The sequence below is a fragment of the Salvelinus sp. IW2-2015 genome, linkage group LG8 (assembly GCF_002910315.2).
Source record: "Salvelinus sp. IW2-2015 linkage group LG8, ASM291031v2, whole genome shotgun sequence".
NCBI classification, from domain to species: domain Eukaryota; kingdom Metazoa; phylum Chordata; class Actinopteri; order Salmoniformes; family Salmonidae; genus Salvelinus; species Salvelinus sp. IW2-2015.
In genome coordinates, this window is record NC_036848.1 from 35,096,412 (window position 1) to 35,116,742 (window position 20,331).

The 20,331-nt window shown below is 45.5% G+C and overlaps 1 protein-coding gene and 1 long non-coding RNA gene across 2 annotated transcripts in view; both read left to right on the plus strand.

Annotated features, from left to right (window-relative positions):
- LOC111967823 (uncharacterized) overlaps positions 1–7,485 on the plus strand; it is a 7,877-nt gene extending 392 nt beyond the window's left edge. Inside the window, exons 2-3 of the long non-coding RNA XR_002877797.2 lie at positions 6,510–6,606; positions 7,354–7,485. This is a non-coding gene — a long non-coding RNA (uncharacterized lncRNA). The remainder of the gene's footprint in view (positions 1–6,509; positions 6,607–7,353) is intronic.
- A 3,457-nt stretch (positions 7,486–10,942) lies between these two features.
- On the plus strand, positions 10,943–16,768 carry LOC111968233 (regulator of G-protein signaling 9). The gene is made up of 5 exons (XM_023993780.2): positions 10,943–11,063; positions 11,161–11,242; positions 12,751–12,887; positions 13,048–13,129; positions 13,977–16,768. Exons 3-5 carry the CDS (start codon positions 12,803–12,805, stop codon positions 14,152–14,154), a joined length of 345 nt encoding a protein of 114 aa, XP_023849548.2. The 5' UTR covers positions 10,943–11,063; positions 11,161–11,242; positions 12,751–12,802; the 3' UTR covers positions 14,155–16,768.
- The last annotated feature ends 3,563 nt before the right edge of the window (positions 16,769–20,331 follow it).

Sequence of the window (20,331 nt, forward strand, 5' to 3'; positions counted from 1 at the left end):
ACACACACACACACACACACACACACACACACACACACACACACACACACACACACACACAGGACCAAGCCTTTGGGCAAGCCCCTATCTCTTATATAACCAGAAAGTGTGCTTTGAATGACAGTACAGTACAAATCTAGCATATAATTCCTTTCTTGCAAAGCAAAATTAATACATTAATCTCATCACTTAACCATGTGATTTTTCTTTTCATTTTGCCCTGATAAAACTTTTTTACATCCTCATTTAGACCACATTTTTGACCAAAGTTGACCAAATTAAACAAAATAGCTGTTCCTAAAATTATAACATTGAAATACCTTATTATTCACATCACATCAAAGCTCTAATTTAACATTTAACAGAACAATTCAACACTGCCAAATTACAATCATGATTTGATCATGAATCATTTAGGCTCTGAGATGTATGATCCAATGTCCCCACCTGGTGGTCACACCACACAGTTGCATAAATGCAGAGCATATCGGTTACCTTACTTCATATAGCAGGCTATGGCAGACAGACAGGTGGTTCACTGGTGGAAATATAGAACCGTGCCCTGATTGGCTAATACGATCTCCCTCTCCATCCCTATCGATGCATGCTGGTCATTGTATTGATAACCTGCTCGCTTATTCCTTCGCATCTAGCGTCTTCCCTTTGGCTGGAGAAATATTAGGCTACATTCATTAAGAGTGTAGCCGTTATCATTGTGAATAATAGGGGAGGAAGGCAGACAACATGACCATCAGAAACGTACGGGATCATGGACAGAGGTTCCGACCTAGGATGGCATGTCTCAAAAAGGTAGGTAGGTTAGCTCTATCAGAGATCGTTATGCTACAGTGCAGATGCAGACATCTAGGCTACAGTGTGTTGCTATATTTATTTATCAAAATATATAGTATCGACTATTCGTTCATCACACGCTGGGCAGTGGAGTGTGATGTGTTGTATTATTATCCGGTTTGTCGACCCAATGCACCTATATGATAATAATACATCATGATAAAAAAAAATCATAGCATGCCATTTTCTCCTACAGTAGCCATTTTTAAAACTCAGCTGTTATGGATTTGTTCCTCTGGATAAATAAAACATAATTCCCAGGAAAGCCTGTCTATATTTACAATTAACCAGCTAGTCATGTTTAGTTGTTTCACAGGTGTTAATGAGAGTGTGAGAGAGCTAACCTATGCAGTAAAATGTGACCACCTATTCTCAATGTGCAAAGTGTAAATACATTACTTTCGTGAACAGCATTTCACAAACTTGTGTGATCAGTATTATCTGATCTATTATTGTGTGATTAGTATTAGCACCTCCAGCAGCCAGCAGATAATCCAACCCATTTGTACTAACTGTACTGGACAGGACAAACTCTTGTTGCATTCCTAGCTGGGACCATGCTTGTTGTGCCAGCTTCTGTTACCAACAGGGTACTAAAACTGGGTTCTCTGTGTAACTTAAAGGGGAACTGCACCCGCTGATTTGGCCTCATTTTTTGGCTTGCTCCTCAAGAAATGCTGGCGGGCCGTGACATCAACCAAACATGAGTTGACTTGGGGATGTGGGTGTTTCTTGGGTGTGTCCTTGCAACCAGCAAATCAAATGAAATTGTATTAGACGCATACACATATTTAGTAGATGTTATGGCGGGTTTAGCGAAATGCTTGTGTTCCTAGCAGTGGAGTAATATCTAACAATACACAACAATACACATAAATCTAAAAGTAAAAGAATGGAATTAAGAAATATAGATACAGTTGAAGTCGGAAGTTTACATACACTTAGGTTGGAGTCATTAAAACTCTTGGTTCATCCTTGGGAGCAATTTCCAAACGAAGGTACCACGTTCATCTGTACAAACAATAGTACGCAAGTATAAACACCACGGGACTATTAAGGACTATTCAACACCATGGGACTATTATTCTGACATTTCACATTATTCAAATAAAGTAGTAATCCTAACTGACCTAAGACAGGGAATTTTTACTAGAATTAAACGTCAGGAATTGTGAAAAACTGAATTGAAATGTATTTGGCTAAGGTGTATGTTAACCTCCGACTTCAACTGTATATTAGGTCGAGCAGTGTCGGAGTCCGGAGTACAATTAAGTGATAATGCCCGAGAAGCCGGTGTTTGTGTCACGTTCTGACCTTTATTTTCCCTTGTTTTGTCTTTATTTAGTATGGTCAGGGCGTGAGTTGGGGTGGGCAGTCTATGTTATTTGTTTCTATGTTTAGGTTTGTTCATTTAGCCTGATATGGTTCTCAATCAGAGGCAGGTGTTTTGCATTGTCTCTGATTGGGAGCCATATTTAGGTTGCCTGTTTTCACTGTTGGTTTGTGGGTGTTTGTCTTCCGTGTCAGTGTTTGTTGCCACACGGACTGTTTCGGTTAGTTATTTTTGTTATTTTGTATTGTGTCTTTGTTTTCGTGGATTATATTAAACATGGAAACTTACCACTCTGCGTATTGTCCTCCGATCCTTCTCGCCTCTCCTCGTCAGATGAGGAGGAAGAGATAGACAGCCGTTACAGAAACACCCACCACCAAAGGACCAAGCAGGAGTGGTAAAGGACAGCACAGCAGCGGCAGAAGACACAGGACTCATGGACTTGGGAGGAGATTCTGGACGGCAAGGGACCCTGGGCTCAGCCAGGGAATATCGCCGTCCCAAGAGCAGAGTTGGAGGCAGCGAAGCAGAGAGGCGCTGGTATGAGGAGGCAGCGCGGCGACGCGGTTGGAAGCCCGAGAGTCAGCCCCAAAAATTTCTTGGGGGGGGGAAACACAGGGAGTGTGGCTAAGCCAGGTAGGAGACCTGAGCCAACTCCCCGTGCTTACCGTGGAGTGAGAGGGCGTCGTACTGGTCAGGCACCGTGTTATGCGGTGAAGCGCACGGTGTCCCCAGTACGCGTGCTTAGCCCAGTGCGGGCTATTCCACCTCGCCGCACTGGCCGGGCTAGGTTGGGCATCGAGCCGGGTGCCATGAAGCCGGGCTCAACGCATCTGGTCTCCAGTGCGTCTCCTCGGGCCGGCGTACATGGCACCAGCCTTACGCATGTGTCCCGGTTCGCCAGCATAGCCCAGTGCGGGCTATTCACCTCGCCGCACTGGCAGGGCTACGGGGAACATTCAACCAGGTAAGGTTGGGCAGGCTCGGTGCTCAAGAGCTCCTGTACTCCTTCACGGTCCGGTATATCCGGTGCCACCTCCATGTACCAGTCCTCCGGTGGCAGCCCCCCGCACCAGGCTGTCTCTCCGGTTTCTCTCTACAGTGCTCCTGCCTGTCCAGCGCTGCCAGAGCCTTCCTCTTCTCAGCGCAGCCAGAGTCTCCTGCCTGTCCGGAGCTGCCCGTCTGCCAGCGCTGTCTGAGCTGCCCGCCTGCCCAGCGCCGTCTGAGCTGCCCGCCTGCCCCGGCGCCGTCTGAGCTGCCCGCCTGCCCGGCGCCGTCTGAGCTGCCCGCCTGCCCGGCGCCGTTCTGAGCTGCCCGTCTGCCCAGCGCCGTCTGAGCTGCCCGTCTGCCCAGCGCCGTCTGGGCCCGTCTGCCCAGCGCGCGTCTGAGCTGCCCGTCCGCCCCGAGCCACTAGAGCCGCCCGTCTGTCCCGAGCCACTAGAGCCGCCCGTCTGTCCCGAGCCACTAGAGCCGTCCGTCAGTCAGGAAGCCGCCAGAGCCGCTAGCAAGCCAGGAGCTGCCAGAGCCGTCAGTCACCAGGACTGCAAGAGCCGTCAGTCAGCCAGGAGCTGCCAGAGCCGTCAGTCAGCCAGGACTGCCAGAGCCGCTAGCAAGTCAGGAGCTGCCAGAGCTGTCAGTCAGCCAGACCTGCCAGAGCCGTCAGTCAGCCAGTACCTGCCAGAGCCGCATCAGCCAGGACCTGCCAGAGCCGTCAGTCAGCCAGGACCTGCCAGAGCCGTCAGTCAGCCAGGACCTGCCAGAGCGTCAGTCAGCCAGACCTGACAGAGTCGTCCTTCATTCAGGACCTGCAGAGCCGTCAGGCAGCAGGACCTTGCCAGAGCCGTCAGTCAGCCAGGGACCTGCAGGCCGTCAGTCAGCCAGGACTGCCAGAGCCGTCAGTCAGGCCAGGACCTGAACAGAGTCGTCCTTCACTCCGGTGCTGCCGGAATATCTCCCGTCCATTCGGGACCATGGCTAGGGTTCCCAGGCCAAGGCGGCGGCGAGGATCGCCGCTCATTAGAGGCCACGGGGGCGATTTAAGAAGGCGGACAAAAACAATGGTGAAGTGGGGTCCACGTCCGCGCCAGAGCGCCACCGCGGACAGACGCCCACCCAGACCCTCCCCTATAGTTTAGGTTTTGCTACCGGAGGTCCGCACCTTTGGGGGGGTTACTGTCACGTTCTGACCTTTATTTTCCCTTGTTTGTCTTTATTTAGTATGGTCAGGGCGTGGAGTTGGGTGTTTCTATGTTTAGGTTTGTTCATTTAGCCTGATATGGTTCTCAATCAGAGGCAGGTGTTTTGCATTGTCTCTGATTGGGAGCCATATTTAGGTTGCCTGTTTTCACTGTTGGTTTGTGGGTGTTTTTCTTCCGTGTCAGTGTTTGTTGCCACACGGGACTGTTTCGGTTAGTTATTTTGTATTGTGTCTTGTTTTCGTGGATTCTATTAAAACATGGAAACTTACCACTCTGCGTTTTGGTCCTCCGATCCTTCTCCCCTCTCCTCGTCAGATGAGGAGGAAGAGATAGACAGCCGTTACAGTTTGGAGGATATATTGGCACGGGTGTTAGACCCGAGACGAAGTTGAGGGCCGTCAAAACTTTTTTGGTTACTTCATGATTCCATATGTGTTATTTCATAGTTTTGATGTCTTCACTACTTTTTTGTAGGATTTACTTTTTTGTAGGATTTGTAGGATTTCAGATTGTCAGTGATGTGGACGCAGAAACTTGAAGCTTTTCACCTTCTCCACTGTGGCCCTGTCGATGTGGATGGGGGCGTGCTCCCTCTGCTGTCAACTGAAGTCCATGATCAGCTCCTTCATTTTGTTGATGTTGAGGTAGAGGTTATTTTCCTGGCACCACTCCACCAGGGCCCTCACCTCTGTCTTGTCGTTGTTGGTAATCCGGCCTACCACTGTTGTATCATCTGCAAACCTGATGATTGAGTTGGAGGTGTGTGTGGCCACACGGTCATGGGTGAACAGGGAGTACAGGAGGGGGCTGAGCACGCACCCTTGTTGGGTCCCTGTGTTGAGGATTAGCGTAGTGGAGGTGTTGTTGCCTACCTTGACCAGTCCAGGACCCAGTTGTACAGGGCGGGGTTCAGACCCAGGGCCCCAAGCTTAATGATGATTTTGGAGGGTACTATGGTGTTGAAGGCTGAGCTGTAGTCAATGAACAGCATTCTTACATAGGTTTTCCTCTTGTCAAGATGGGATAGGGCAGTGTACAATGCAATGGCGATTGCATCATCTGTGTATCTATTGTGGCTGTATGCAAACTCCACTTTGTCTCTGTACTGACATTTTGCCTGCCTTATGGAGTGCATAACTGGACTGTTTGTATTCGACCATATTCCAAGTCACCTTGTCGTGGTTAAATGCAGTGGTTCACTCTTTCAGTTTTGCACAAATCCTGCCATCTATCCACGGTTTTTGGTTTGGATAGGTTTTAATCATCACAGTGGGAACAACATCCCCTATACACTTCCTGATGAACTCAGTCACCGTGTCAGTGTATACATCAAGGTTATTCTCAGAGGCAACCCGGAACATATCCCTGTCCGCGTGATCAAAACAATCTTGACGCATGGATTCCGATTGGTCAGACCAGCGTTGAATAGACCTTAGCATGGGTACATCCTGGTTGAGTTTCTGCCTTTGGGAAGGGAGGAGCAGAATGGAGTCGTGATCTGATTTGCCAAAGAGAGGGCGGGGGAGGGCCTTGTAGCCAGGATATGCGTTTTCCAGTTTGCACAAAGTCCAGTGTAGTTCCTTTTAAGAGACACACCCATCTGTCAGAACCTTTCCCGCAACTGTTTCCCTACTCAATCACTACAAACAAACCTCCTGATTAATACAATTAGTGGGGTGGTTAAACTGTGTATTGTTCTGTATTTTGATGTAGGTGGTACAGAATCTGATTCCACCTACATGTGCTCTCTTCATCAATATACCGGAAGCCGTCATAAGGTGTATCATCCAGTGCGTGAAGCCCTGACCTGCCTTCCTTTTGGGCAATTATGTGTGAAACACATCTCACTGTCCTAGAAATGCCTCAGACATGATGAAAATGAGACCGGATTCCCCCAGGGTGAAATGTCCCTTTAATAGTAATAGTTCTATTTAAAAGTAATAGGATTCTATAGATGTAATTCTATGCATATGGATCTGACCTGTCTCATTATCATAGTATCCTGTTGACTTCCTGTCCTATTGTAATGGTAACCTGTTGTCTTGACAACCCGTTGTCTCAGTGACCCGCCTCTTTAGTGGTGAATGTCTGTTGTCTTTATGACCTGTTTTCCTGCTGTCTGCGAGGTGGAGTCTGTGATGCCGGATATGCAGGATCTAAAGACTGGAGTCAAGTCACAACCCCAGAGACTGGTTATCACTACTATACCTCACGCTATCACAGGTAAACACACACAAAGAAGCAAACAGAAAAAGACTCTCAGATAGTGGCTGCCATAGGTTAGGTAACTCCTACAGACCCCGGGACCTTTTTTCCCAGGTCTTGAGCTCAAGATTATATCGCCTTGACAACCTCTGGTCGAGAAGGAGAGAGAGGGGGACATGGGGCGACAGGGAGGGAGTGAGAGTAGGAGGAAGAGCAGTAAGGAGAGAAAGATGAGAGAGAGAATGAAGGAGAGAGAGATGGCTAAAGAACCTACTGTATACTCTTAAGTTTTAATGATACAACTTCAGCTTTGTCCGTTTCTGATAAAATCATCCTTGATTACAGACACTGTAACAGCATATAGTCTGGGATTGGTAAAAAATAGAATAGCGTAGCATGGCATAGACTATACAACGGGTGGGCTGGGACTATCTCTTGGAAGAATGAAAATATATTTCTTAATGAAAATGCTGTATGTCAATCATTATTTGAATATGTTGGTAAAAGTGATAATGGCCTCGCAGCCGGTGTTTGAAGGATATATTGGCACGGTTTGCCAGTGCTCGACTTCATCTTCATCTTGGGCCTAACACCCATGCCAATATATCCTCCAAAAAGCGGCTTCGAGGGGATTCTCACTTTAAAAAATAGCTTACTGGAAAACTTCCAGTATCCCTATAGAGAAATGTAGTTGTCTCTCTGAGGCAGGTGTCTGGCATTTAAATATCACCCCTCTCTCCTTTCCACTGCCTCTTTTCATTTCAGAGTTACTGTAACGATGTGAACTGAGAGTCGGGAAGCAAGTTCAGGGAGTGAATACATTTAATAAACGAAACAAACACATAACACCGACAGCGCACTGACATGACACAAATACAGATACAATGACAACTGGGGGAGCAGTTGTCATTAAATGACCAGCATGGTCAAATAATAATAATCACAGTAGTTTTCGAGGGTGCAACAAGTCAGCACCTCAGGAGTAAATGTCAGTTGGCTTTTCATAGCCGATCATTGAGAGTATCTCTACCGCTCCTGCTGTCGCTAGAGAGTTGAAAACAGCAGGTCTGGGACAGGTAGCACGTCCGGTGAACAGGTCAGGGTTCCATAGCCGCAGGCAGAACAGTTGAAACTGGAGCAGCAGCACGGCCAGGTGGACTGGGTACAGCAAGGAGTCATCATGCCAGGTAGTCCTGAGGCATGGTCCTAGGGCTCAGGTCCTCCGAGAGAGAGAAAGAAAGAGAGAATTAGAGAGAGCCTACTTAAATTCACACAGGACACTGGATAAGACGGGAGAAGTACTCCAGATATAATAAACTGACCCTAGCCCCCCGACACATAAACTACTGCGGCATAAATACTGGAGGCTGAGACAGGAGGAGTCAGGAGACACTGTGGCCCCATCCGATGATACCCCCGGACAGGGCCAAACAGGAAGGATATAACCCCACCCAATTTGCCAAAGCACAGCCCCCACACCACTAGAGGGATATCTTCAACCACCAACTTACCATCCTGAGACAAGGCCGAGTATAGCCCACAAAGATCTCCGCCACGGCACAACCCAAGGGGGGGGCGCCAACCCAGACAGGAAGACCACGTCAGTGACTCAACCCACTCAAGTTGACGCACCCCTCTAGGGACGGCATGAAAGAGCACCAGTAAGCCAGTGACTCAGCCCCTGTAATAGGGTTAGAGGCAGAGAATCCCAGTGGAGAGAGGGAACCGGCCAGGCAGAGACAACAAGGGCGGTTCGTTGCTCCAGAGCCTTTCGTTCACCTTCACACTCTGGGCCAGACTACACTCAATCATATGACCCACTGAAGAGATGAGTCTTCAGTAAAGACTTAAAAGTTGAGATCGGTCTGCGTCTCTCACATGGGTAGGCAGACCATTCCATAAAATTGAGTTCTATAGGAGAAAGCCCTGCCTCCAGCTGTTTGCTTAGAGATTCTAGGAACAATTAGGAGGCCTGCGTCTTGTGACCGTAGCGTACGTGTAGGTATGTACGGCAGGACCAAATCGGAAAGATAGGTAGGAGCAAGCCCATGTAATGCTTTGTAGATTAGCAGTAAACCTTGAAATCAGCCCTTGCCTTAACAGGAAGCCAGTGTAGGGAGGCTAGCACTGGTGTAATATGATAATGTTTTGGGGTTCTAGTCAGAATTCTAGCAGCCGTATTTAGCACTAAATGAAGTCTATTTAGTGCTTTATCGGGTAGCCGGAAAGTAGAGCATTGCAGTAGACACACCTAGAAGTAACAAAAGCATGGATACATTTTTCTGCATCATTTTTGGACAGAAAGTTTCAGATTTTTGCAATGTTACGTAGTTGGAAAAAAGCTGTCCTTGAAACAGTCTTGATATGTTCGTCAAAGAGAGATCAGGGTCCAGAGTAACGCCGAGGTCCTTCACAGTTTTATTTGAGACGACTTTACACCATCAAGATTAATTGTCAGATTCAATAGAAGATCTCTTTGTTTCTTGGGACCTAGAACAAGCATCTCTGTTTTGTACGAGTTTAAAAGTAGAAAGTTTGCACGCATCCACTTCCTTATGTCTGAAACACAGGCTTCTAGCGAGGGCAATTTTGGGGCTTCACCATGTTTCATTGAAATGTACAGCTGTGTGTCATCCGCATAGCAGTGAAAGTTAACATCATGTTTTCGAATGACATCCCCAAGAGGTAAAATATATAGTGAAAACAATAGTGGTCCTAAAACGGAACCTTAAGGAACACCGAAATGTACAGTTGATTTGTCAGAGGAAAAACCATTCACAGAGACAAACTGATATCTTTCCGACAGATAAGATCTAAACCAGGCCAGAACTTGTCCCTGTAGACCATTTGGGTTTAATTTCTCCAAAGAATGTGGTGATCGATGGTATCAAAGGCAGCACTGAGGTCTAGGAGCTCGAGGACAGATGCAGAGCCTCGGTCTGACACCATTAAAAGGTAATTTACCACCTTCACAAGTGCAGTCTCAGTGCTTGATGGGGTCTAAAACCAGACTGAAGCATTTCGTATACATTGTTTGTTTTCAGGAGGCAGTGAGTTGCTGTGCAACAGCTTTTTCATTTTTTTTTGAGAGGAATGGAGGATTCGATATAGGCCGATAGTTTTTTATAATTTCTGGGTCAAGGTTTGGCTTTTTCAAGAGAGGTTTATTACTGCCACTTTTAGTGGTTTGGTAACATCCGGTGGACACGCACGCACGCGCGCGCACGCACGCACTGCCGCTCGCACGCACGCACGCACGACGCACGCACGCACGCACGCACGCAACGCACGCACGCCACGCACACACCACACACACACACACACACACACAACACACACACACACACACAACACACACACACACCCACACACACACCCACACACAGAGCTGTTTAGTATTATGGTTCCTGAACACCCACCCCTTTTCTGTGTGGAGGCGTGGGCTCTGGCCAATGTTGGTGGCGTTTGGGTACATCTACCCCTCCAGGATCATAAGTGTGGATGTAGTAACACACGTCTGTCTAATGTGGATGTAGTAACACACGTCTGTTAATGTGGATGTGGTACACACGTCTGTCTATGTGGATGTAGTAACACACGTCTGTCTATGTGGATGTAGTAACACACGTCTATCTAATGTGGATGTAGTAACACACGTCTGTCTAATGTGATGTGGTAACACACGTCTGTCTAATGTGGATGTAGTAACACACGTCTGTCTGATGTGGATGTAGTAACACACGTCTGTCTAATGTGGATGTAGTAAACACGTCTGTCTAATGTGGATGTAGTAACACACGTCTATCTAATGTGGATGTAGTAACACACGTCTGTCTAACGTGGATGTAGTAACACACGTCTGTCTAATGTGGATGTAGTAACACACGTCTGTCTAATGTGGATGTAGTAACACACGTCTGTCTAATGTGGATGTAGTAACACACGTCTATCTAATGTGGATGTAGTAACACACGTCTGTCTAAACGTGGATGTAGTACACACGTCTGTCTAATGTGGATGTAGTAACACACGTCTATCTAATGTGGATGTAGTAACACACGTCTATCTAATGTGGATGTAGTAAACACGTCTGTCTAACGTGGATGTAGTAACACACGTCTGTCTAATGTGGATGTAGTAACACACGTCTATCTAATGTGGATGTAGTAACACACATCTGTCTAATGTGGATGTAGTAACACACGTCTTATCTAATGTGGATGTAGTAACACACGTCTAATTCTAATGTGGATGTAGTAACACACGTCTATCTAATGTGGATGTGGTAACACACGTCTGTCTAATGTGGATCGTAGTAACACACGTCTATCTAATGTGGATGTAGTAACACACGTCTGTCTAATGTGGATGTAGTAACACATATCTGTCTAATGTGGATGTAGTAACACACGTCTGTTGTCTTCAGGTGCAGTATAACAGTCTTCACAAGTGATGCAGGCTAAAGAACAGTACAGGTTAGTCTGGCAGAAATAGACTACAATGTCATACATTCATCCACAGACAGACTGTGTACTTGGAAAATTTGACTGTTTTATCTGTGTCTGTGTGCAGGGCGGGGAAGGAGAGGAAAAAGCCGGATCGCGTGGTGTTTGACTGCCAGGAGAGAGCCTACTGGGTGGTACACAGACCTCCGGTGAGACACACACACTAGTGATGTGTGGGTTGAATCATAACCCAATGTCTCCGCGTTTATATCTGCGGGTTTAGGGTCATGAAATATTGTTTGGATTAAGGGCGGGTTGTATAAAGAGAAAACAATGCTTAAAAATGTCATAAATATATAATTATTTTGCAATTCATATCTATAGGCTACATTGAGGTTTGTCTTTAATGATTTTTTTTTATCTGACGTTAGTGTGTAAGCCTAAGCTTTAGGTCCTAACTGTAGTGCACCAAATACACGCCAATTGCCAAATGCTTTTGGGAACTTGGGCAGAATAAGTTAACGTTGATCCACTGAGGCAAAAAGGACGATGTCGGAGTTTAATTCAATAAGAAAAAAGCTTTGAAATGGAGAGCTGAAAATAAAGAGAAGGGAAGGCCGGAACAGTAGCCTAATGTCTACGAAAGATGTTATGTGTGATGATTGTGAGGTGCTATACAAATTCGACAGTCAGAAGACGGGGCACGTCAAGGGAAATGTGGTGTTCAGATGGGTTAAATGGAATAGTAACTGAATTCTGGACCCTGGCTGTAGTTCTATAACCTCTCTCATAGCCTAATGTAATATTAACTGCTGCAGAATTAAGCACTTCTTGCAGTAAAATGATACACCAAATGTACATTTTGACTCAGGAACAGGAGTGGAGAAATATGATTTATTTCATTCAGCCTCTTGAGAGAATGTGAATGCGCGATAGGGACCGTCTGTAAAGGTGCAATCTTTATCAGCGTCATAAAAGCTGATAGTATTTCAACCACATAAAATATGCATCCAAGCCGAAGTCGTTTTAATTCCCTTAAAACCAGTCAAACTGATGTTGTTTGGTCCCAACAAATTTGTTGAGTTATTGCATTTTCTCCCGGGTCCCTTACCGTCTTTGCTATGCAAGAGAAGCAGAGATGAAAGAGAGAACTTTAAAGATCGATTTGAAGTATTAATTCTATCGATGTATGCCATTTTCTGATGAGCAAGGGTTATTTAGTCTTCTAGGGCAACAAGTAATGACAGAAGAAAAGCTGCATGTGTTTAATTATATACAAGGTCACTATGGGTCAATAACTTGAACCTGCGTTACATGTAGACAGATATATTATCAGAAACACTTCCTGTACTGTGACTGCTGACAGGTGAATATATCTCCAGGTGAGATGATGTGTGTCTCTGCAGGGAGGAGCTCTGGCCTTTCATGACTGGACAGACAGGCTACTAACGAAGCATCATGGGTAGAGAGTGATGCATCCTGGGTAGTCTTATGGGGGGGCAGTGGGGTTGGGGGGTTATCAACTTCCATTCAGTCAGCGCATATAACCACTTTGAGACATGAATACGTTATCTGAACAGTCTTTATATCTATTATAGACATGTTTGCTCAGTGGCGAACCTATAGGCCTTCAGTGTGTGACAGGTTCGTGATTCTGAAAGGACAGCAACCGTAATACCAGCACACACACACACACATTAACCATGTCTCTGGTTAGGACTTTCTTGACGCATGGCGCCCCCCGGTGGATCAACATTGACGGCAAGACCATGGAGGTGACAGTTAAAGGGTTGAAACACCCTCACAGATACGTACTGGATGCAGCTGACACACATCTTCATGCTGATGAAGAAGGTCAGTTTCACCACACTAATACTACAGGCCCTCTGTCTGCTGTAACTGGAAAATCATACACAAAATGGCTGCCATGATGTAACATTCCTGACTAACTTATTTTGGAGTAAAACTTTCAATACTCGTACAGGAGGTATCTAAGTGTGTGTGTGTGTTATAGGACTCTTTCGGCGGTACCTGAAGTCTCTAGTATTTAAGGACACTCAGAAGAGGGCCATCTGTCCTGACCAACACATGTTCAGGTCAGTGCTGTGTTTGTGTGTGAGAGTGTGAGAGTGTGGTCAGATCAGTGGAACATATTGTCTGCACTGGTGTGATTACTGAAAAACTTCAATTAAACGCTGAGTCTCAAATAGCCGCCTGTCCCTTTTAATAGCCGGGCAACGGCACATATTTCAGCAAATAAACGCCTGTTTCAAATAAACGCCGGGTCTAAATGAATTGTTTGAGGTTTCCATAAATTACCATGATTTGTTCATGAGGCTGAATGTTTCATTTGTTACATTAAATAATTCAGTAATGACAAATATGTAAACATCTGTTTTTATTGCCAGTAAGAAACTGCTAGCCATTGGCTGCTAACAGCTGAGATCTGCTAGCTAACTGGAAAGCACAAAAACAGTCAACAGCTTTGGGATTCCTTACCCCAGAAATTGGCCGATCACCCTCTAGTGGCGAAAAGTAATAACTGTCGAAAATACACAGTCAAAGATGAGAATAATTATTCTGTCAAGGAAAAGTTATACTTTTTTATTTGAGGCATACTAAGACAAAGGAAATGTGACACAGTGTGTAAACGATAACACATTAGTGCAGGAAATGAAGAAATTGATTAAAATGCTGGAATTAAACAATTACATTTGCAAATGAGCAAAAACTGTGTGCATTAAGGAAATAGATATCTGGCTCAAATAGAAGACTGCCTCTTGGCATGTGTTGTGTTCAGTGATTTAAGCAAATAAACTCACAGGCTATTCATTTAAGTTTTACGGTATCTCCCTCAACACCTCTTTCCCCTCTCTCTCAAAGGTATAATTAGTTTGTAATTGTAAGGACATGTATAACTCTCTCCCCCCATCCCTTTTCCAGTGTGTCCCAGTTGGAGGCCAATGCGAGGAAGCGTCGACCCAGCATCAGTACCATCATCGCCCGCCAGCTGGAGCAGGAGGAGAGAGCCAGGATGGCCACCCGTGGCCCTGTGGACATCACACAGGTCATGAGCAAACTCAGCAACAAGGGCAAGGAGGTGCCCCCGTCCAAGAAATAGACCATAGACACACGAACACGCATAGACATGAATACACACACTTCTATAAGCACAAACACAAGCACACACACAGGATACACACCAGCTGAAAGCTAAGCAATGTAGTTGCTACCTGTACATATAGTTTGGAGTACAGCAAAGTTGACAAATAGTGAGCATTTGAAATGAAATGTACTATTTTTAATTTCTATTAGCTGTGTGCTGCCATGGCCAGTGTAGCATACATACATCAGACAAAACAGCTAGAAGAGTTATGTCTATCAGTCTAACTGTCATTAGAAAGCAATACTACCAACACAAGGGTTTAAAACCATTACATGTTGAAGTTATTTAGTGGTTTAGTCTTGATGGTATGCTTCACTCACTGAACAGTATCACCTGTCTCACCTGTATCTCATTTTCTCTCACCTGTCTTTCAGTCATCAGCATGTTTTACCTATTGTGACATATCTGTGTCGTTCCACCAATAGAGTGCCTTTTATGTTCCTCATACATTATGTGTGTACATTTTGATAAAACATTCAATTTAACAGTTAGATCGCATACATCTACGCTCTAACTTACACTGCATGACCTAAAGTGGCCTGAATCGCAGTCTGCGTTCCAATTCATCCCAAAGGTGTTCGATGGGGTTGAGGTCAGGGCTCTGTGCAGGCCAGTCAAGTTCTTCCACACCGATCTCAACAAACCCTTTCTGCTTGGACCTCACTTTGTGCATTGGGGCATTGTCATGCTGAAACAGGAAAGGGCCTCCCCCAAACTGTTGCCACAAAGTTGGAAGCACTGAATCATCTAGAATGTCATTGTATGCTGTAGCATTACGATTTCTCTTCACTGGAACTATGGGGCCTAGCCTGAACCATGAAAAACAGCCCCAGACCATTATTCCTCATCCACCAAACTGTACAGTTTGCACTATGCATTGGCGCATATAGCGTTCTCCTGGCATCCGCCAAACCAAAATTTGTTCGTCGGACTACCAGACGGTGAAGCGTGATTCATCACTCCAGAGAACCTGTTTCCACTGCTCCAGAGTCCAATGTCGGCGAGCTTTACACCACTCCAGCCGACGCTTGGCATTGCGCATGGTGATCTTAGGCTTGTGTGCGGCTGCTCGGCCATGGAAACCCATTTTCCGACGAACAGTTCTTGTGCTGACGTTGCTTCCAGAGGCAGTTTGGAACTCGATAGTGAGTGATTATTTTTACGCGCCACGTGCCTCAGCACTCGGCAGTCCCGTTCTATGAACTTGTGTGGCCTACCACTTCGCGGCTCAGCCGTTGTTGCTCCTAGATGTTTCCACGTCACAATAACAGCACTTACAGTTGACCGGGGCAGCTCTAGCAGGGCAGAAATTTGACAAACTGACTTGTTGGAAAGGTGGCATCCTATGACGCTGCCACTTTGAAATTCACTGAGCTCTTCAGTAAGGCCATTCTACTGCCATTGTTTGTCTATGGAGATTGCATGGCTGTGTGCTCGGTTTTGTACACCTGTCACCAACGGGTGTGGCTGAAATTGCCGAATCCACTCATTTGAAGGGCTGTCCACATACTTATGTATATATAGCAGTGTTGTGTTCGAGACCACTTAAAGCGAGAACGATTCAAGACCAAGACTGGATGGGCGGTGAGACCGAGTCAAGACCAAGACCAGAAAAATGCGAGTCCAATTCAAGACCATGATTGTAATTTTGTCAAATCACCACCATAATATGAGTGATTTGATAATGAGTTAAAATGGCTGCATAGGACCTTTAAACTTGCATTTAATTGCTCCTCCCCACAACAAACTTCTGATGACTTTCAGTTACACACTGTCACAAGGGGAGTTATGAATGATTTAAGATGAAATCGACAATCCTGTCACGGTCAACCGTGTCAATTTTCACTTTTATAGTCATTTTTCTTAATTTGACCTCTTGAGATTGTCACGGTTTTCTAAAGTAGAACCCAGAAGCAGACCAGGACAAGGAGAGTAGGACGAAGGTGAGTATTTATTTACAAGTGTAAACGTGGAGGTAGAAAGATCCAGGTGGCGGAGCGGGCAGCGGAGGTGAGTTGATGGGAGTGAATAGGCAGATCCAAGGGAGTAACAGAAGCCACCGACGACCAGGCAGGGATGGGGTAAGTGTTCCGGGTGAATGACTGTAGACAGAACAAACGGAGGTAAGTTCAAGGCAAGCAAGACGTACAAAACAACAAAACAAACTCTATCAAACTGGAGGCTGATACGCTGGCACAACATACTGTTCATGGCTAACGATCCGACAGGGAATGGATGGCAGGTCAGAGCTTATGAAGTGGAGGGGTGATGATCAGGACCAGGTGTGCAGATAGCTGATGGGATACAGGTGCGGGTAATCAGAGATCTCCCAACTAGCTACGTCGCCCGGCAACCAGACAGGGTACGTTCCAGGACACCGGAAAAACACTCCAGGACAGAACACAGGCAAAAACAGACTCAGGAAGCGGGATTCGTGACAGAGATGGGGAAACAATTACTCTACCCTAAAGGCGCCCTATTTGTGGAATGACACATACTGTATGTTGTATGTCATTATTGTAACTTACATTTCTGCACCATCCATCCAATAAAGAGTCTATATCCAGCACATGTCTGTCTGTCATCTCATCTTCACTGTGTCATCCAGTCACTGTGCCCATCTCTGTCCATTAGTCCATAATGCCATAACAGAACTCACAGATAACTCACAGTAATTTCTGTCAGAGGGCCAGACCAGATCATGCTGCCTTAATTTATATCAGTGTTCAGTGTTTACCCATAATTTTTATCCCTGTGTGTGGTATATTAGTATGACCTCTCAGTGATCTTTCCCCCTTGACCATATGTCTGACCTCTGACCTTTAACCCCTACAGCTGTGTCACTTCACGGCACCCATACCCCACCTGGCGGTCTACTCTGGCCCCCCTTCTTCCTCCACCGCACCCCCTTTCCCTCTCTGTCTCCCCAACACCCCCACCTGCTCTTCACCCATCAACGTAACCATAGATAGCACCCCCGCCTCAGAACGTAGGTGGGAGGGAAGGGGAGGAGGTGGGGTGGAGTGGGGAGAGGCCGACATTGAGAGCCGGGGGACTGCTGTCTCTTCTCGTTTATGTATGGCTCTCTCATTGGGCCGTCTGTTGAGAGGGGGCTGTACTCCCTCCGCAATATTCGCCAGCCTTACGCCAAAATGTCCTGCCCCAGCCGGGACCAGCAGCTGCGTTCAGCCTATCAACATGGAGCAGCCCAGCCAAGCCCCGCCCAGGCGCATTGCCAAGTGAGTCACAGGAGAGTAAGCTCCCACACACCTTTATAGATCCTCATCCTTTCAGTCTCTCATCTCTTTCCTCTCCACTTTCCTTCAGTTTTTTCCAGATCAAGGTGGACATCCCGCCAGAGTGTAGTATCTACCCCGTTGACTCCGGGGATGAGGAGGAGAGTGGGGGGGCATCGAGAAGAGAAGGGGAGGGAGGGCAGGTGAAGGAGATCATCTGTCCCTGGGAAAGTCTAACACCTTATGAGGGGGCCGGGTAACACACACACACATTAACGCGCGCACACACACACACACACTTACATTAATGCTGACATTTCCAAAGTATAATCCGTTACAGTTACTAGTTACCTGTCCAAAATCAGTAACGTAAGATTTGGATTACTCAAACTCAGTAATGTAATCTGATTACGTAGTTACTTTGGGATTACTTTCCACTTCAGAAGCGTTAGAAGACGTGTGTCATCATAGTGGTCTCTGACTTGTCAGACTCGCTCAGGTGGAACAATCTGAAAGTAGAACATTTGTTCAATGCTGAATAGAATGTCATTGAGAAAACAGAAAGGTGTCAATGTATTTTTATTTTAAAAGTAATCTAGTTTTTCAAAAGTATCTGTAACCTGATTACAATATTTTAGCTGGAAACATAACTGATTACAGTTTGTTTTTTTGTAAACAGATTACATGCAACTGATGTAATCGGTTACTCCCCAACCCTAATGCACACAGATACAGACACACACACACTCTCTCTCACACACACATACATACATACGTACATCCACCCACACACGGAGACACACGGACACACCCTGAATTCTGGCAGGGGGGAGAGTTTCGGCACAACACCGGATCCAATACCTCTGGTGGCATGAAAAACTTTTTGCAGTGTACACATTTTTACAAAAGCAATCAAAGTTCATTCGAGTTGCCTCTTCGTTCATTCTCCTGCACACACAAAAAAAACGATGTGAAAAAGTCAATTTTCAGCCTTCAGGCCTAATATTCTAAGAGTTGATTTGGGTTGGGCCGGCCATCACGTGGCTGTGGCTGTGTGAGAAGCGCCAGTAGCTATCTCTCACATAACTAGAATGAGATTCACTTTCTATGATCTCTCTCTCTCCCTCTCTGCTCTGATAAACATAACCCTGCAACTCTCACGGGCCTATTGATATAATAAATATGAATTCGGGGGGCAGTGGTTCGGTGTGGTGCATACCTTGTATTTATCGAACGTATGCGTCAAACTGTATGCCTAGACAGCTTGACAGACATTTTGTTTTGTTGCATACGTATCCAGATGATGCTGCGTACTATTTTGCGCAATAATGTTGTCGGTGTGTTCAAAGCATTAGTGAAAAAACAGCATGCAGACAAAACAGGGCTTTCGCAATATTTAAAATGCAAATCGAGGGAAAACACAGTCTACCAAAATATTTGATCAACTTCCAAATATTGTTTTACAAAGTAAAGCCAGAGAGACATAGGCTTTTGGCACGAGCTCATCGGCCATCACCAGTGAGTGAGCTGCCCATCATTGGGTGAGTCAGTGAAACTGGAAAGCATTGTTATGACTATCATTTCCCCCTCATATTGTAGCCTACGATATGGGTCTCCACCGGTGGCAATTTTAGCATGTAATCTTGGTGGGGATTTCTTTTTTAAAGTTGGATGCATGCCAGCAAAGCCACCACAACACTAAACAATATATTAATTGCACTATAATGGTGACAAACGGTGACCACAAACGGCCTACATAAAGCTGGCCCAACAGCAGTCCCAACATCTTACCACTGCTACACCTGGCTATCAGCGGAGCCTTGTCTGGCAGCAAAACAGTTCATTCAGCCTCATTTACTGCCTTTAAGGATGGACGTGGTCAATATAACTATTTGTTTAGCACTTTTGAAATGTACAGCGACAGAATTCAGAACATGGGCCGTTCTTACAGTGTTCTCCCTGTACACCAAGTCAGAACCGGTAGGATAAATAAAGGGGGCATATAACCAGACAATGAAAGCTCTTACAATATTTGATGATTACTTTTATCTAAAACAGGTTATAGGCTACATGTGCACCACCAAGTCAGAACAGTAGGCAGAATTAAGAGGGGTAAATATACCAAATTATTTTGGGTGAGGCACATGGGCTTGTAACATCTTACTACACGACATACATTTAGCATTACTTTCTTAGCTACAGTATACATATCTCCCTGGCAATTTACATTAATTTATGCAGCAGCATGCAATACGTTTTTGGACTTACCTTGTTGTGCTGTGCTCACTTGAACAGGAAGGTGGCGCTGCGGTCCTTAGTGGGCACATTTTGTCAACAATGTCTGGCATTCTCTGGATTTATGGTGCTTTCAAAACATCTGGGAACTCAGAAAAAACAAGGTCGAATCATGATGACGTCATTGATCTTCAGGTCGTAGCTCTAGAAAGATGCCGGATTTACAATTCCGAGTTGGATGACGGTTCAAAATTTATTTTCCCAGTCGGAGCTCGTTTATTCCCAATTTCCCAGTTGTCTTGAACTCGCTGAAGTCAAGTTTTTCGCAGTTCAGAGTTAACAGTTGTTTTGAGCACGACACAATTCATGCTTCATTGACAGCATGGCCAATGTTGAATGTTTATCATTTTAAATGATTGCTTTGCAATGCTTTCAGTTAGCCACTGTCACTGATTCCGTCCAAACCACTCATTGTTGAATTTGCAATTTCCAACTTGGAAATGTTTATGTCCAATGGCCGATGAGCACCGATACGTTTTATCTATATTTCTCTTCATTATTTCTCTTCATTTGACAAGGGTTGAAAAGGATTTGCCAGTAGATTGCCGACTTGATTCATGATGATGACTGCTAGCTAAGATTTTGAAAGTATGATGTTGAC